Here is an 18,384-nt window from a genome sequence, read left to right as displayed (position 1 = left end):
ATAACACTGAAAAGGACAGTAAACGGGCAGTCTAACCTTCACTCGGAGATGAAGAAACACCTCCCAAGATGATGTGTGTCAATATGTGGGTGGAAGCCTGGAGGTAAAAAAAAAACCAAGACAAACATGAGATTTCAAAACTATACTATATACTGTACGGCAGGGGGTTTTCAAAGTGTGGGAGAGTGACCCCCCCCCCCCAGAGAACAAATGAATAGCTGCGCCCCCCGTCCAACACACATACACACAATTTCAATAGCTTTGTGTGTTTGCTTTTATTCTTTTACACATCTTAAACACATTTTAAAAGTAGCTGTGTATTTTTAAGGAAATGTCGACGCATTTACACATTTTTCAGCCTTTGTAAAACATGTTTTTAAAGAATTTTCTATTCTTTCACACATTTTACACCCTTTTCAAACATGTTTTTAAAGAACTTTCTATTCTATTTTTTTTATGTCATTTTAAACACTTAAAAATATCTGTTTTTAAGTGTCTGACATAATTGACACATTTTAACATAAATAATAAGGGATGGGTATTGATTAAGATTATAATCGATATTGATGCCATTATCAATTTCGCTTACTGATCTAATTCCTTATCGATTCCCTTATCAATACCTCCTGTGAATTTTCTGTGTACTAAAAGTAGGCTTTACAGGTCAATAACATTTTATTGAGTCTTAAACAAAAATAAAATCTATAGTTTTTCTCAAAAGCATTTCGTTTCAGACATTAATGACACAAATCTAAGTCCATACCTCTGAGCTGAGCTCTTGCAGCCAGCTGTGCTGCAAGTCAACATCAATCTAATTCATAAAGAACACAGGACATCTCATATTGGGAGGGGAAAAAAAAAAAACATGTTAGTCTGTTGTAGTTTGTTGCCTGTGTTACAACATTTGGAAAGAGGTGTCGTTTGATTTAAAACGGTGATTCGCTTTGAAGTTATTAGTTCCGGCCGGACTCTAACTTGACTCGGCAGAGAGCGGCGCAGCGTTTGGAGCTGTTTGAATAGAAAGGAGGACAATTCTCGTTTCTTGCTCGCAACAAGACAAGAGTCCCAGTTAGTGACTTTAATCCGCACAAAAGTGCTGCACGGTTGACATTTTTAAATGGCTTTGAGAGGGGTTAAGAACCGGACTTTTCACTTCTGAAAAGCAGCGAAGCAATGAACACATGAAGCAGCAGATCAGTGCACTGCTTTGTTGTTTCATGCTTCAAAGCGTAGCCGTTACAGAAGCGGTTGATTACAGACCCGCTGCAGGGTCTCTCGTCAATGTAAAGAAATGATAATTTTCCAGATAAAACACCCTCAAAAACAACAGCCGCTCTGAAGGACAATGAGGGACTCGTTAAGCAAAAAGGCTATTGATGTCGGTGGATCGAATCATTTCTTAATGATTCTCGAAAAGAACTGGTTCATGATGCCCATCTCTCTCGCTCCCCCTGAAGAACTCTGGCAACCCCCCACCCGCCCCTCACAGTTTGAGAACCACTGCTGTAGAGTATTTACAATCATGTGAAATACTGCCATATTGGAGTGAAAATTGAGTATTGCACAACAGCAAACAGCCTTGCTCATACATTTGTTATACTTGACAGCTGATAGGGGATTTATGTAGGCCTGTCACGATGACAAATTTTGCTGGATGACAGACTGACTCGGAAAATATCACAACAAACCATAATATCAACGTAATTTTAAGACCATTTTATGTCACTGATGTAATCAGTGACATAAAAGTTTCCAACTGCATAAATTTTTACCTTGGAAAAAAATTTCAAGGTCAAAGTCCTGTTAGAAGTGGCTTTTCATAAGCCAAATTAGATGTGATCAAATGTCAGGAGTATGCATTTAGTTCATGCACTTGAATCAAAGTTTTTTTTTGTGGTGTTGTCAGGTTCTTCTTTTCATTTTTTTTTTTTTTTTTTTTTTTTTTAACTTTTCAGTTTCTGAATTCCTTTCAGAAAATTTTCACAGAACACTGGCTATCTCTGCTATATACAATTTGTCAATGCTTTTTGATACTTGGTTTCTGACTGATAACTGGAAGATAAGACAAACAGTCATAAAATTGTAACTGTCATCCAATTTTGGTGGTGTAGGTAAATCCATAAAAGAAAAATGAGAGTGATTGAGGCACTTTTGGTTGAGATGCAAAATATACACCAAATGGGGTTTTCAATATTAAATTAGAATGTTCACATAATTTGGGAGGAGCTCGGAGTCGAGCCGCTGCTCCTCCATGTCGAAAGGAGTCAGCTGAGGTGGCTCGGGCATCTTTTCCAGATGCTCCCTGGACGCTTTGAGCTGCTGCCCCCGCGACCCGACTCCGGATAAAGCGGAAGAAAATGGATGGATGGATGTTCACATAATCTGTAATCTGGGTCAAACGTTGTCGGTCGATAAAGAATACCATCCTACATAACCATTTCAAATATGAAACATTTGATCTGAATCTGAATTTTTGAAAATTCATTCAGCGTTAACCCTCTGGAGTCTTGGGTATTTTGGGGCGTTTGAGTACTTTTGGTTTTACCTTAAAAAAAAAAAAAAAAAAAAAAAAGGTGAGTCTCTTCACGAAGGAGAGATAAGCAGTGGAAATAATAACTAAAGCTTACAAAGGCAGCTATATTAGGATAACCTCCACATTATATAAAGCACTGAAGAAGGCTGATAAGCATACAACTCAAGAAGTGAAAATAAAATTGGGAAAAAGAATTTAATATAGAAACTGATGTAATGGATTAGCTTGACGTGGAAATTTCGACTAGCTCATGGACATGGAAGGAGTTTGGCTGGAAAAATTTGATACGATTATTACATCCAAGTTATAAAGTAAACAACTACAGATGCATCAGAAATGCTGGGAAGATGGATGCGGATAATTCTCACATTTTCTGGAAATGCCCAAAACATTCAAATTTTTGGAAAGCTGTCAGTAATGTTCTATATCAAGTTTTGGGACGTGTAATTCCATTGAAACCTGAATTTCTTTATTTGAATAATTTCTGAGATGACACCATTGACAAATGTGATGAATACGAGGTCTGTGATATAAAAAGCGGTCCTTTTTATTTTTTTCAAAAAATAAATGGATTTGATTCATATGTTTTTACGTCAGACAAGCTTGAACCCTCGTGCGCATGCGTGAGTTTTGTCATGCCTGTCGGTGACGTCATTCGCCTGTGGGCAGGCTTTGAGTGAGGTGTGGACTCCCCCTCCCGTCGGAATCTCTTTGTCTGAGACGCTGCAGGGAGACGGCGCACGTTGCTTTATCAAATTTTTTCAGGACCGGTGAGGGATATCCATGTGGACACTATTCGAGAAATTCAGCTGGTTTTCGGTGTAAAGTTTAACGGCTGATGAGAGATTGTGGAGTTTCTTTCGCTTTAAGGACAGCCCACAAAGCGGATCGGCGCGGCGCGGTCGGAGGTGGCGTCCATCTGGCTGTTTCGAGCTGAAAACATCCTAATTTAAAGCTCTGTTCACCCAGGAAGTCATCAGAGAACAGAGAAGTTTCAGAAGAAGCCGGCATCAGGAGTTTACCCAGACATTCCACTGTTAAAGGAGATTTTGTAATGAAAGAACGTGCGGACGAATTTGCCGAGTCAGATCCGTCACGACATGGCAAATCTGTCTGCGCCGCGACATGAAAAACACCTCCGTGTTGAAAACCATTTGTAAAATTCAGGCGGATTTTGATGGCTTTCAACAAGTGAGTATCTGAGAAATTGTTTAACAGCTTGGGCATGTTCCAACTTGTCCGTTAAGGTTTCCAGCGGAGGTGTTTTTCCTGTGGCGACCCCCCGCGGTCGGGTCCGGCCCGACATGCGAATCTGCCAGCATGTTCTTTCATTACAAAATCTCCTTTAACAGAGGAATGTCTGGATAAACTCCTGATCCCTAATTCTTCTGAAAGTTCTCTTATCTCACGACGTCTTGGGTCCACAGAGCCTAAAATTAGGAAGTTTTCAGCTTGAAACAGGGAGACGACAGCGCCTCGGAGCACAGATCGCCGTCAGGCACCGTGGGCTGTCCTTACGGCGACAGTAAAACCCCAAAATCTCTCATCAGCCATTAAAATTTTAACCGAAAACCAGCTCAATTTATCGAATGGTGTCCACTCAGTTGTGCCTTACAGGTTTTGAAAAAAAATTATCAAACAAAGCAGCAGTCTCTGAGCCATTCCTAAACAATGAAAAAACGACAAGAGGGTGGGCCACTCCTCACTCAAAGACTGCCCACAGCGAATGACGTAACCAATAGGTGTGAAAAAACTCTTGCATGCCCACGAGGGTTCAAGCATGTCTGATGTAATCACACGTGATTCAAATCCATATAGTTTTTGAAAAAAAAAAAAAAAAAAGGTCCGTTACTTTTCTCACAGACCTCGTATTTGGTAAAGGTAATGTTAATAGCAGCAAAGAAATGTATAACGAGGAAGTGGGGGAAGGCGGACGTGCCATCAAAGGACCAATGGATCACAACGACAGAGAACATATTCTCAATGGAAAAATTAACGCATAGACTGAGACTGCGGAACCACAAATGGGCAAAAAAAGAAAAACAAAAAGAGGAAAAAACAAAAAAAAAATTATAATACTGTGCTACGCAGACATATGTATGTTGATGTTGATTTGCACAATTGTGTGATAAAGTTTATTAAAATTATAAGTTATATATATATATATATATATATATATATATATAAAAAGAAAAAATGGGTTCCAAGCAGTTCACAAACAGATAAACAAGGGCGAAAACATAACTTCACTGGCGGAGATGATTAATCCAACGGAAAGAGGGCACACTGCGCAGCTGCAGAGTTTCATGATGGAACAGACAAAATGTGCATATGAAACTCACCACAGAACAAGAAGCACCTAGAGAAAAGTTCAGGCTACATCTGAACAGGTTGTACTTCAATCAAAATTGAACAAAACATAGTTACGTGACTGAGCGCTTGTTGCATCAAGAAAATCTCAGTTTTTATTTACACCTTCTGTAAGTACGCTGAAGACTGCTAACAGCTCAAGTGAAAGCAGACTGATATTCTATTTCATAAAGGGCAAAGAAAGAATCTAAATAACCATTTGCAGAGTGTCATGGCTGTCATTCAAGGATAATTACCCAAAATCATTTCCATCACTATTTTCCGTTTGATGTGTTATGGAGCACATTGTGTTTGTTGGGTTAGAGGCCTGAAAACCAACACTAAAACAAAGACTGACTACCAAGGCACAAAAGAAAGGGGACAGGGAGACAGAACCTGATCATACAGTAACAGGAGGTTCTCAGAAAAGAGAAAGAACATGGACTATTACAGTTGTGTTCAAAATAATAATATTGTTTAAAAAGTGAGTAAAGTTCAAAAGCTGAAGAAACATTAAGAAAAATGTAACAAGTTTATTACAAAAAGTGAAGAAAAAGCAATATTAGGTTGTCCTTGAATCCAATGAAAGGCTCATTAAAAGCCTTCTAACGAGTCTTTCATTTGATTCAGGTGTGTTGGAGCAGGGAGACAACTAAGAGTATCAGGAAGGTAGCTCTCGAGGACGAACTTGAGCACCCCTGGCCTAGACTCCAAGTGACAACCAACTCTGGCGGTCATTCGGAATTCATAGAACCGTAGTTACATACGTAACTCTTGTTCTATTTAATTCCTTCTGACCGCCAGTGGGCGGTGCTTTAGCACCTGGATGACCTTATACCAGCAAGGTCACGAGGAGTGTGCACTTACCAACCTCAGCTGCAGTTCGAGGAGGCCAATAATACGGCCGTTACCACAGGGTGAGGAGCAGCTACATTCACTCAGTAGAATCGGGCAAAAGTACAGGAGGAAGCCCATGTTGCTGCAGCACAGATGTCAGTCAGTGGCACACCTCTCAGGGCAGCCCGGTATGCGGATATGCCTCGAGTTGAATGACATTTCACTGGAGGAGATTGACAGTCACCGTTCCTGTAAGCTTGCAATATAGCGTTAACAACCCACCGCGCCAGTCTTAGCTTGGACAATGCGCAGCCCTTCCTGGGGCTCCCATAGCAGACAAACACAGCATCTTTTGTGAAACGCAGCTGTCAATTCAATATAATGTCTAAGTGCACGAACAGGGCACAACAGGCTAGAATTAGCTTCTACAGTAGAATGAGGGATAAAGACATCCAAGGTAACTGGCTCGTTAGCACGGAATGGTAAAATGGTCTTTGGTAAAAAGGATGGGTTCGGCCACAAAGTAACCCCTGACCCATCAGAATCCCAGAGCACGCAGTTGTCAGCAACTGACAAGGCATGGAACTCTCCAACATGCTTTGCGAATGAAATAGCAAGGAGAAATGCAGTCTTAATTGACAACCAGCTGAGGTCACTGGCACCCAGTGGCTCAAACGGCGAAGAGCATAAACCCTCAAGAACTAATGGAAGATCCCAGGATGGCACAAGTGCAATCCTCAGAGGCCAAAGGCAAAGAGAACCTCTTAAAAAAACACGACATATCAGGGGGTGCAATCCTATTTATCTACCATCTACTATAATGTGGCGAGCAGAGACAGCAGCAACACAAATTTTAATTGTAGAGACAGAAAGACCGCTGTCAAACAACGACTGAAGATAGCTAAGCAGCACTGGCACAGGACGACGCTCAGGGTCCACGCACCAATAGGTAAAAAGCTTCCATCTACTGCCATACAATGCCCTAGTGGAGGGCGCATGGGCATTCAGTACAGTCTGCACTACAGTTTGATCACAAGAGCACAACATGGAGCCTGTCCCTTCAGGGGCCATACGTACAGTTGAAGACGCTCTGGGTGAGGATGCCAAATGCTCCCGATCAACTGCGACAAAAGGTCCCTCCTCCATGGGAGAGGTCATGGCTCTCTGCTGAGGAGCATAAGAATCATGGGGAACCATGTCCTGCCCGGCCAGTACGGGGCTACCAGCAACACTGTGTGATCGGTCATGCATATTCTGTGTAGATCAACGTGATCAGCGGAAGAGGAGGAAACGCATATAGTAGACAGGCAGGTCAAGGGTGAGCGAGTGCATTCTGGCCCAGTAGGCTGTGTGGTTCTGACAGAGAGAACCACAGGCGCTAGTGTGTTGTGGCGTTCGAGGTGAACAGATCGACTTCCGCCTTGCCAAACCTGTCCCAGATCAGCTGAACCACATCCGGGTTGAGGCGCCATTCACCTGACGGCAGTTTCTGACGTGAGAGAAAATCTGCAGCGTAGTTCTGCAGGCCTGATGGATGCACAGCCCTGAGACTCAGCATGTGAGGCAAAGCCCACTACAGAAGTTCCCAAGCTTCCTTCAGGGACAGACCCGGTACCTCCTTAATGGTTTACATGGTACACTGTCGATGTGTTGTCCGATCGAACAAGCACGTTTCTCCTCTAGGGCAGGAGAGAAGTGGCCCAGAGCTAGGCGGACAGCAGGCAGCTCTAGAACACTGATGTTCAAGACTCTTCTGAGGGCTCCAGACACCCCTGATCATTCTGTGGTTCCACACTGCACCCCGGCCAAAAGGTGATGCATTTGTTACAACGACCTCCCAGCGGGAGGGTAGAGAGGTCATAGGAACACCAGGTGTTACTCTTCTTTTCCCCCCAGGGGCGAAGATGTCGGACAGACTGAGCTGGAAGATGCACAGTTCTGTGTTGATGCAGTGTGGGGTTGAGGCCCAGGCTATTGAGCCAAATTTGTATGGGGCGCAAGGACAGGAGTCCCAGAGGCACGACTGCTGACACCACCGTCAGTTTCCCCATGAGCCGGAGGAGCAGACCGTAAGTCAGTCTGGCATTCCTGCGAACATAATGGACCGGAGTGAGAATGTCACCCACCCTTTGTGGGGATGGATAAGCAGTCATTGCCAGTGAGTCGAGCGCCATGCCAATAAATACCACCTGTTGGCATGGCGTCAAGGAGCTCTGCGAAGTTCACAGTGAGCCCTAGTTGTGACACGTGTTCCAGAAGGGTGCGAGTATCATTGAGTGATGCTCCCGGCTCTGTGAGCATACAAGCTAGTTGTCCAGATACGGAAAAATCTGTATCCCACGCGCCTGCAAGGAAGAGAGTGCTGCTGCCACGCACCTGATGAATGTACAGGGAGCAAGTGAGAGCCCAAAGGGGAGGACTTTGAACTGGTACACCTGTCCTTCAAAGGCAAACTGGAGGAATTGCCTGTGATGTACTGACACTGGGATGTGAAAACAAGCATCCTTCAGGTCCACACTGGTAAACCAGTCCCCCAGCAAAATTGCCTGGAGAACTTCCGTTGTGCGGAGCATGTGAAAACGCAGCACTTTCACATTCAACTTCCTGAGGTCGAGGATGGGGTGAAAACCACCATCCTTTTTTGGAACTACAAAATGGGTTGAATAGCACCCCCTTAGGTGATTCAAACTGTGGACCCACTCTATGGCTCCTTTCTATGGGAGCCTGAGAATCTCCTGCCTGAGAATGAGAGACTTCTCTGGGTCTGTAACAACTGTGACCTTTACACCACTGAACTTTGGGGGGACGATGACTGAACAGAACATTGTAGCCCCTGACCAACGTGGAAATCACCCATTGATCTGAGACCAATTCCTGCCACTGGTCGAGCTGTGTCTGGGAGAAATGACCGGTGGCCCTGTATTGGGCATCAAACTCGACTACTGCGGCCCTGCAGATTTTGAGGGGTGAGTACGATGGTCCTGCCTGTCACGGCGGCCGTTTCTGGGTGATCCACCCATGCTGGGAGGGCTGATGCAGTACACCCCGATTCCAGGGCAGACGTCCATTAGCTGGAAGGAAGCCACCTGTGCACTTAGGTTTGTGTCTGGGAGTGCGCTGTAATTCGGCAAATTGCTGCCGAGACCTGTTAGCCTGAACAGCAACCTGACCTGGGATAACAGGCAGGCTGTGTAGTGATCCTCTGCAAGTCTCAGACAGAGGGGACTGAGCCAGTCGTACCTGGTGCCGGGCTATAGTCAGAGTAGACATCAGTCTGCCAAGCTCCAGTGACATGTAGGCGAAAGCCCAGAGCGAAGCATCACTCCAGCTCTGTGTGTCAGCTCCATTATCCTGGAGAGACCAGAAGAGTGCAAGGGCAAGGTGAGTCAGAGAGTTCCCCAGACAACGGATTCGAGCTGCAGTGTCATAGCGCTTGGTAAGGAAGTCTTCAGTGACCCTACATTGAGGTCGCAGGCAATAATGTTGAAGAGGCTTTGTTTTATTTAGAAGAGTAGCAGCAGCTGCGAGTTTGCAGAGACAACAGGTGAGCTGGACTTTCAGCACATTTAACCAGATGAAGGTTTCCTCTGCAACTTCAACTTCAAATTGGTGGCATTTTTGGAAACACTTTCCTCACATTTTGAAACACAGAGGAAGCCTAAGCATCCCCCTAACCCCCAGCTTTTAAAAAGGTGATTTTTCCATCCCATTATGCTGAGAAAAAAAAAAAAAAATCCTGCTGAGAACCCTGCACCAGTGGAGGAAGCGCAGCAACATGCAGTCGAACTAGTGGAATACAACAGGGACTTGCAAGATGCAATTCAACAAATAAAACAAGCACATGAATCCCTGCAAACAAAGGTGACAGAGATGGAAGCTGGGTCACGGCAAAATAACATCTGTATATATGGGGTGCTGTGGGGTGGAATATTCATGGACAGGACGATTTCCAGTTTGGTGGGCTCAGGGTCTCATCACTGCTTTTTGCAGATGTGGTCCTGTGACCTCAACACTCGTGAAGCAGTTGGGATGAGGATCAGCACCTCTAATTCTGACGCCATGGTTCTCAGCAGGAAACCAATGGATTACCAACTCCAGGTAGGGAGTGCAGTCTTGACCCAAGTGAAAGAGTTCAAGTACCTCTGGGTCTTGTTCACGAGTGAAGGGACAATGGAGCGTGAGACTGGCTGGAGAATTGGTGCAGCAGGGGCGGTACTGCATTCACTCTATCGCACTGTTGTGACAAAAAGGGAGCCGAGCCCCTGCAACCCGATCTACTGGTCAATCTTCGTTCCTACTTTCACCTATGGTCATGAGAGTTGGGTCATGACCAAAAGAACTAGATCGTGGGTACAAGTTGCTGAAATGGGCTTCCTTGGGAGGGTGGCTGGTGTCTCCTTAGAAATAGGGTGAGATGTTCAGTCATCTGTAGGGAGCTCGGAGTAGAGGCGCTGCTCCTTCGCATTGCAAGGAGCCAGCTGAGGTGGCTCGGGCATCTGGTAGGAAACCCCAGTGAAGACCCAGGACTAGGTGAAGAGATTATATCTCCACACTGGCCTGGGGACACCTCAGGATCCCCCAGTCAGAGGTGGTCAATGTGGCATGGGAAAGGGAAGTCTGGGATCACCTGCTAGAGCTGTTGCCCCCATAACCCAATCTTGGATAAGTGGTTGAAGATTAATGAGTGAGTGAGTATATGGGGTGCCAGAGGGTGAAGAGGGCTAACAATGTGGTGGACTTGATGACCGAATTAATGATTTCGGAGTTCACCAGTGTTATTCCAAACAAAACATATGAAAATACAACACCCTGACCAGCCCCCCAAGATCCAAAATCAAACTTTCAGGAATATGAAACCGAAGAATGAATCCTGTCCGCTGCGTGGAAGAATTCTTAAAAGATTTTATTTCGACCATGATTACCTGAGAAATTGTCAAGAAAAGAAAGGAATACGCCGGAATAAAACTGACATGCACTTCCAAACCCCACCACCCCCCCAACCGGGGTTTTGGACAGAGGTCCTTGGATTTACAATGACACAAAACAGGCTGTCATCACCCTACAGAAGAGGGGTTTTCTCATCACTCAGGGCGGAGACGCTGGTCCATCCCCGGACAGTGTGGGAAAGTCTGGAGCAAGCATCAGCAACAGACATTCACCTGGACAGGACATGTGAGAGGCTACACACTTGCTGCCTCTCCTCACAGGAGTACTGACTGATCAGGACTGACTTGTATTGATTGCCCGGTAGCTTAAGATATGATTAAGTGAAAACTGAGAGAGTACTTCTTTTGGAAAACTGCCAAAATTAAGCAGATGCTATTTGCTATCTTTTTAGGTGCAATAATTTCAGCTCCAGGGTGGGGCCCTTACATTAAATTGGACCATCCACTCAGTTCTAACAAGCAAATTTGTTCTCCAGTTATGGGAGTCAAGTTGTTTTATGTTCACATTCTTTTCTCTGTTCCCGTGTTCAAGGGTGAAATGTTTCAGGTGCAATGTGCTATCAACAACAGTACCAAACATAATAAATGCACTGTCAAAAATACAAAGTAATAATATACAAATAATGAATGTTTTTGACAAGCTGTGCCCAACCCTGTACCTGGAAGGCCCCTGCCTTGCATATTTTCTAACTCTCCCTGTTCCACTTCCAACAGGTGTGTTCAGCCAAGCAAGAAGTGGAAAACACCACTTAAGGGGGGGAATCAGGTGTGACTCAAGTTGATAGACGTGGAGAACTTGCAAAGCAGGGGCTCTCCAGAAACAGGGTTGGTGACCCCTGCTGTGTATATATATATATATATTTCATGTTCTCCTAGCACAGTGGTCACTGACCCTGTTCCTAGAGAACCCCTGCCTGCAAGTTTTGTACATCTACCTACTCAAGTCACACCTGATTTTTTTTTTTTTTTTTAGAGTGGTTTCTTCCAGCTCTTGATTGGCTGAGCACATGTCAGAATTAATTGCCTGGGAGTGGAACAGGGAGAGTTAGAAGACATGTAGGGCAGGCCAAACCCTGTGGAGGTTGGGGTATTGAACCAGAATGGGCAATGTTCAAAGCTTCCATTCCTGAAGCTACAGTGGGGAGCTGTGGCCTGAAGGTCTTTAAGTGCCTCAAGGTACAGCAATCCTTGAATGTGGTGGTGTACACTGGTGGTCGGGAAGCCTGAAGGAGTCCTTCCAGGATGTGTTATCTTTGAGGACTCCGGAGGCAATTGCAAGGTACCAACAGGCCCACAGGGCGGCAGCCTCTGTTGTGGGGGAGGCAAAGCAGTGCGTGTGAGGAGTTGGGAGTAACCTTGGAGAAGGACTTTCGGTTGGCAGACTACGAGGCACCTCTGGGACTCTCTTGACGTCAACTGAGGATGTAATCCGGTTCTGGAAGGAACACTTTGAGGAACTCGTGCATCAGACTGGAGTGCCCTCTATAGTAAGGGAGGTCAAACAGCTCTCAGTGCAAAGCCCCGGGGTTGATGAGATCCGTCCAGAAATGCTTAAGGCTCTGGGTGTGGAGGGACTGTCTTGGATGAGAGGTCTCGTCAACATTATATTGAGGTCTCCATATTTTAAAAAGGGGACCAGAGAGTGTGTGCTATTTAGAGGGGCATCACACTACTCAGTCTCCTTGGTCAAGTCTACTCCAGGGTGCTGGAAAAGAAGGTTCAGCCTAAAGTTGAACCTCTGAAGAGGAGCAATGTGGGTTCCGTCCTGCTCGTGGAACAACCAACCAGCTCTTCACCCTTACAAGGATCCTGGACTTGTGAACAGGGAGGTTTTGTTCATGAGTAAGGGGACAATGGAGCGTGAGATTGGCCAGAGAATCTGTGCAGCAGGGGTGGTATCACATTTTCTCTGCCGTACTGTTGTGATGAAAAGGGAGCTGAGCCAACAGGCGAAGATCTACTGGCCAATCTTTGTTCCGACTCTCAGCTATGGTCATGAGGGTTGGGTCATGACCGAAAGAACTAGACTGCAGGTACAAGTGCCCAAAATAGATTTCCTCGGGAGGGTGGCTGGTGTCTCTCTTCTGCTGCAATCACACCAGGCGCGACGCGAGTGACAGGTTGCCATGTAATCCCTATGTAAGGACACGTTTTGGCACCAAGTCACGCAGCGCGACGCGATGGACGCGAATGAAGCGATGCAAGTGAAGCGATTTTGAGCAATTGGCGCGTTTGTGGCATGATATTGCATCGCATCACGTCACGTTGCCCTCCTCGTGACGTGGAGATGTCTGGAGTTTGACTGAAGATGTGAGCATGTCCGGTATCTGGTAGCAGCCTGTGAGCTGGACTTGTGTCTTTTGTCCTTTATTTCACAATTATGACAGTTTTGGGAGCGAGCAGCAGCCCCGCAGCAGCCGGAGTGGACTTTTTCTTTTACGTGTCCGCGTGAGCGAATCGTCCATGGAGATTATTTTACTTATTAACTACACAGATGTATAATAAAACAAATGTTGACTGGTTTCTAAACACAATTATGACAGAGTTTTTGGGGGAAGACCGAGGAGCAACCCCGCAGCAGAGTTTCTTTGTTTTTTAAAATTGTTTACATGTGCGTGCGTGAACGGGACAGGAGGTCCTCAAACTGGCAACAGACACAGGGAGAAGGGGGGGGGGTTCTCAATAGCTCCAGAAAATGTTAAAGTGGCACTATCTTAGAAAACACCATAGGAGTAACTTGACTGCAGATTGTGGAAACAAAGGATAAAGTTCAAGTTACAGAAGATGAAACTTGAAGAGCATATCAGAAGGCATCCTATCCATACACACTGGATTATTTTATTGAATAAATACAGTGCCATCAGTCAATCCAAAACTGAGATTTGGCTTTCTCAAGAAAGATACCTGTGTGAAAAAGTATCATGCAAATAATGAATAACTAAAAATGTTCCATATCACTTGTTTATTTTCAATTATTCAAGTATACAAATGCCCAACTCAAAATTAAACATTTGACATTTCAAAAATATTCAGTGACCAACATAGCTACAATTCTTTTTAATAACTGCCATGAGCATTCCATCAGTGTCAGTTTCTTGATCTGTTGATAAAGTTGGTCTGCAACAGCACCCACAGCCTCACAAATACTGTTCTCATTTTCCTTCACTGCAAATGTTACATTTAGAAACAACCAACAATTTCTCAGTGGGGAATGAGGCAATGTTAATATTATGCCACCCTTGAGGCCTGTGCTAGCTAGCCAAGCAGTGGAAAAATTGGATATATGTGACTGGAGCATGCACACTTTCTTCTTGCACCACGGCTTTACGAACGTATCTTCTAAAAACTGTCAGTAGGTTTGCAAGTTGATTTTAAGTCCATTGTAAGCCAAAAAGGTCCAACTATTCACACATTCCTTTTCCGAGGGACAGCTGTTTGCAGATGACATTGTAATCTGTCGTGAGGAAAGGGCATGTTGAGACAAACCTGGAGAGGCGGAGATATGCTCTGGAGAGAAGGGGACTGAAAGTCAGTGGGAGCAAGACTGAGTACTTGTGTGTGAATGAGAGGGAGCCTGGTGAAACACTGCAGTTAGAAAGAGTAGAGGTGATTAACACAATGGAATGTAAATATTTGAGGTCAACTATCCAAAGTAAGAGTGCGGTAGAGGTGTAGAAGAGAGTGCAGGCAGAGTGTAGTGAGTGGAGAAAGGTGGCAGGAGTGATCTGTGACAGATGAATAGCTGCAAAAGTGAAAAGGAACATTCCCAAAACAGCAGTGAGATCAGCTATGCTCTATGGTTTAGAAACGGTGCCCCCCCCCCCCCCCCCAAAAAAAAAAAACTGAGCTGGAGGTGGCAGAGCTGAAAATATTGCAATTTTGTTTGGGAGTGACAAAGATGGACAGGATCAGGAATGAACACAGATGGACATCACAGGTAGAATGGTTTGGAGACAAAGTCAATGGGGCAAGATTGAGATTGATGGATGTGCAAGAGGAGGGATCCAGGGTACAGGGTTCTCCCAGACAATGGAATAACGGTGCAGTGCCACTATACTGTGTTGTCATCACAGGATGTTTTTTTTTAATTTGACAATATATTGACCAACCTTTGTCAAAGTCATTTAAAAGATATGAATCATCTTTCTGTTGATTAAAGTCGCTAACCGGGACTAGCCTATTGTTATGAGCAACAAACGAGAATCATCTGCCATTTCACATTGGACAGTTTTTATTAGTTCCACATTAACGTGCCTTTTTCTTGGGGCAGCCAACAACAGTTCTCTGATGTGGACTGGACCATTAATATATCCTACTTCACCGGTTTGTAAACTGAAGGTACGGTTCATCATGTTGTTCATTCAGCTGCTCCCGGTTTTGTTCGGGGTCGCCATAGCAGATACAGCCAGATCTGCATTGGTAATTGGCACAAGTTTTACGCCAGATGCCCTTCCTGACGCAACTCCAGTTTCATCTGGAGAAACACACACAGCCACTGGTGTTCCAAAGAGGTCTCCCATCCAAGTACAAACCAGATCCTGCTCTGCTTAGTTTCTGAGATCTGACGGGACCAGGCTGACACAGCAAACCAGCTGCAAGGTATGCTTCATTATGTAAAGGAAAAAAAATATATATCCTCTGTGTGTTGTCATGTGACAGCATTCATCCAAATGCTCCTGCTGTTACTGGCTCACTGGCAAGCTGAATTTACAGCCCCTCGTGTAAAGGAAAAACAATAATATCCTTTGTGCGTTGTTTTTCTGGAACTTCACTGATTATGCACTTTTCCTCCAAATGACTCGTTCTCTGCCGCTGCCACCATATGTTACCGGCTACGCACAACGACGTCCTTCATGCAGGCCCAACCGATGAGATGGTCCCTCTCCTTCTCTGCTCAACTTGTTCATGCAGCTCTTCCGACCTGGTTCTTAATGTCCAGGTGTTCGACCGCTTCGGGCTGTTTGCTGGAGCATGTTTGAAGCTCTGTTGCCATAGAAAATCACTAACAAATACAAACTCCCTTACTACGTGAAAACAACAGTAATGTGATGGCAAACGCCCTTTGCTAATTCCTCACCAACAAAATTATCCTGGTAGTTGTAGTTCATTTTACAAGTCAAAACTTTCCATTTCTGTTGAAATTTGCTAAACCCCAACCATGTGAAACCACAGATGAAAGGCACACATTTACCAATGACAGCACTGTTGCCATAATAATCACATCACGTCCTGGACAACCTGCCTGATTGATTGACTTTATTCAGAAAGTTTAAAGTACATAACATCACTGTCCTCAAAATCACTGTTGATTAATGATCTAATTATGGATCATCACTTAGATATGATTGGGTTATGTGAAACCTGGCTTAAACCTACAGCTGCCCTCCCCTTAAATAAGGCTGCCAACCGGCATACACATTTAGTCATGTCCCTCGTGATGCGAAGCAAGACGGGGGTGTTGCTCTGATTTATAAATCTAGGTTTAATCTATTAGCTGTTGGGGGGGTCACAAATATAATTGGTTTGAATATCTGATTCTCTGCTGTCCACAACGCTATGTATTACCACGGTCACATTATTGGTTACTTCAACATTCATATAAATAAGCCTTCTGATCCCCTCTGCAAATCATTTATGGAAATTATGGATTAGGATTCCAGCAATGCATTCAGGATTTGACACACATTATTGGAAATACCCTGGATTTGTTTCCCACACGTGATACTGTTGTCACAAATACTGACATCATGCCTCTTGCATCAGGTAGGAAAGACCTCCTGTGGCATTCTGTGGTGCACCTCAGTGGTCTCAGTCTATAGCTGAAGATACTCTGACAGGACGTGCGGCATGTTCGTCAAATCTCAGTAGGGCTGCAACTATCGATTACTTTAGTAATCTAGTATTCTATCGATTAATCGAGTAATCGGATAAAAAGTACTTCTGCGCTTTTAAACAACATCAATATATAGTCCAGGGCTCTCCCTAAGCAACGGCACAATGTCACTGCGCCAAAGTGTTGGCATTTTGCTGAAATGGCGATGGGATGTGACTTTCTGTTTTGTTTTCTCCAACTTGTAAAATGTAACCATTTTTAAGTTTTGTTTTTTTTTTGTTTTGTTTTTATAAAGGTTGGTGGACTGGGTCTGGACTGGACTGTTTTCAGAACGTCATGGACTTTGTATATAATTTGTAAAGACGTCTCTCATTGGCTGCTGCATGTATGAACAGCAGCTCTTAATAAATGGGACTTTTTTCAGCCTTACATGTTTTGAAATGAAGATGTGAAAATGCAAAACTTCATGTCCACTATGGCATTCCATCAGACAGGTTTCCAGCCAATTTTTTTTTTTCCAAACAATACATTGTTCTAGCAAATGTGTACCTGAATCCTGACCTGCTCTAGAAAATGGTGGGGGGGGACTTTTTGCCATGGAAGAGAGGCGACAACAAAAAATGAATTCAGCAGGTTTCCAGAACACACACACACCACAGTATTAAAAAGGTTGGTCCAAAGGTATCACATTTTGAAAGAAAATGTACCATATCGAAAAGAGAATCTATGTTTAAGAAGACAAAAGAGGAATGCGCGCTTAGCTGTGACACATCTTTCTTGTTGGCAATGGGACAACTGACCAAAAATGAAAACTGCAACAAACTGTCAGAGCAGTACTGCATATGGTGAGATGAAGTCTCAAAGACAACTGCCTCATTTATCAGTTCAAAGAAGCAGATTAAATAAATTATACCACACGTAGTACAAACTTACAAACTGAAGGACACAGCAAAATTTCTATGGACATAACGTTAACAGTTATTCTAATCATTAGTGACAAAAAAGTTTCTTTTTCACACACCCCCAGCCAGTGGACAAGTTAAAAATTAAATGTTTTCTGGATGATTATTTTTCCTTGAACTTGTCTGGTGGACAAGTGATGCACAAGCCTTAATGTCAAGCACATTTGATCATAAACAGAAATAATCTATATACAGAAATTGGTAATATAAACTTACTGATCAGTGTCAGCATTTGTTCCACAGCAGGCCACAAGCTTGATGAATGTCCATTCTCACCACAATCTGTCTGTCCACCTCCACTGAAAACTGTCCAGTTGTCACTGCAGAGTTAAAATGTAACATACATTTGTCATGCAATTTCATTTAAGGGTGATTTTTTAACTACGGGCACTATTGGCCTTGTAAATGTAATTTCCACCACACCATTGCCTTACAATATAAAGCGCCTTGGGGCAACAGTTTGTTGTGATTTGGCGCTATATACATGTGCTCTGATGTCACTGTTTATCTCCATAGAAACTACCCAAACAATCTTTCATACAAACTGTTTAAAGGGACATTACAGTGTTGTGGTGGAAATTACGGCAATAGTGTGGGACAACTAGTTTGTTTAAAAAAATCACAACAGTTGTATGACATTGAATACCCCAATTATGCTTTGATTATTTTACTGATATTTTATTCAGAGATATTTTAAAACATTAGAAAAAAAACGTTTCTTTACCATTCATTTTTATCATTGAAGATCAAAGGTCTGGGTGTGGGACAAGCACAAAACAGCAATATTTGCATATAATGATGCTGAAAAAGTCATCAGACTACAAGAACAAATTTCTTAACACACTTTCATTGTAAAGATAACTATAAAAGTGTGAAATTTCCCCTTTTTTCTGTTTTTCATACAATATGATCAAAGGACATAAG

At 43.8% G+C, this 18,384-nt stretch overlaps 1 protein-coding gene across 4 annotated transcripts in view; it reads right to left on the bottom strand.

The window, feature by feature from the left end:
- znf1035 (zinc finger protein 1035) overlaps positions 1–18,384 on the bottom strand; it is a 55,436-nt gene that overhangs the window by 26,304 nt on the left and 10,748 nt on the right. For 2 of the 4 annotated variants that reach the window (XM_034175105.1, XM_034175103.1), the window contains exon 2: positions 17,677–17,780. Coding sequence is in view for 1 of the 4 variants with exons in the window: in XM_034175103.1 (XP_034030994.1) it covers positions 17,677–17,692 (16 nt within the window). In the remaining 3 variants the exon portion in view is untranslated. Of the gene's footprint in view, positions 1–36; positions 98–8,200; positions 8,208–17,676; positions 17,781–18,384 lie in introns of those variants that run through there. The other 2 variants (XM_034175104.1, XM_034175107.1) reach the window with 2 other exon arrangements.

Source organism: Thalassophryne amazonica, chromosome 7 (genome assembly GCF_902500255.1).
Source record: "Thalassophryne amazonica chromosome 7, fThaAma1.1, whole genome shotgun sequence".
NCBI classification, from domain to species: domain Eukaryota; kingdom Metazoa; phylum Chordata; class Actinopteri; order Batrachoidiformes; family Batrachoididae; genus Thalassophryne; species Thalassophryne amazonica.
The sequence above is the reverse complement of the archived record's forward strand: the minus strand, read 5'-3'. Positions and strand labels throughout refer to the sequence as shown.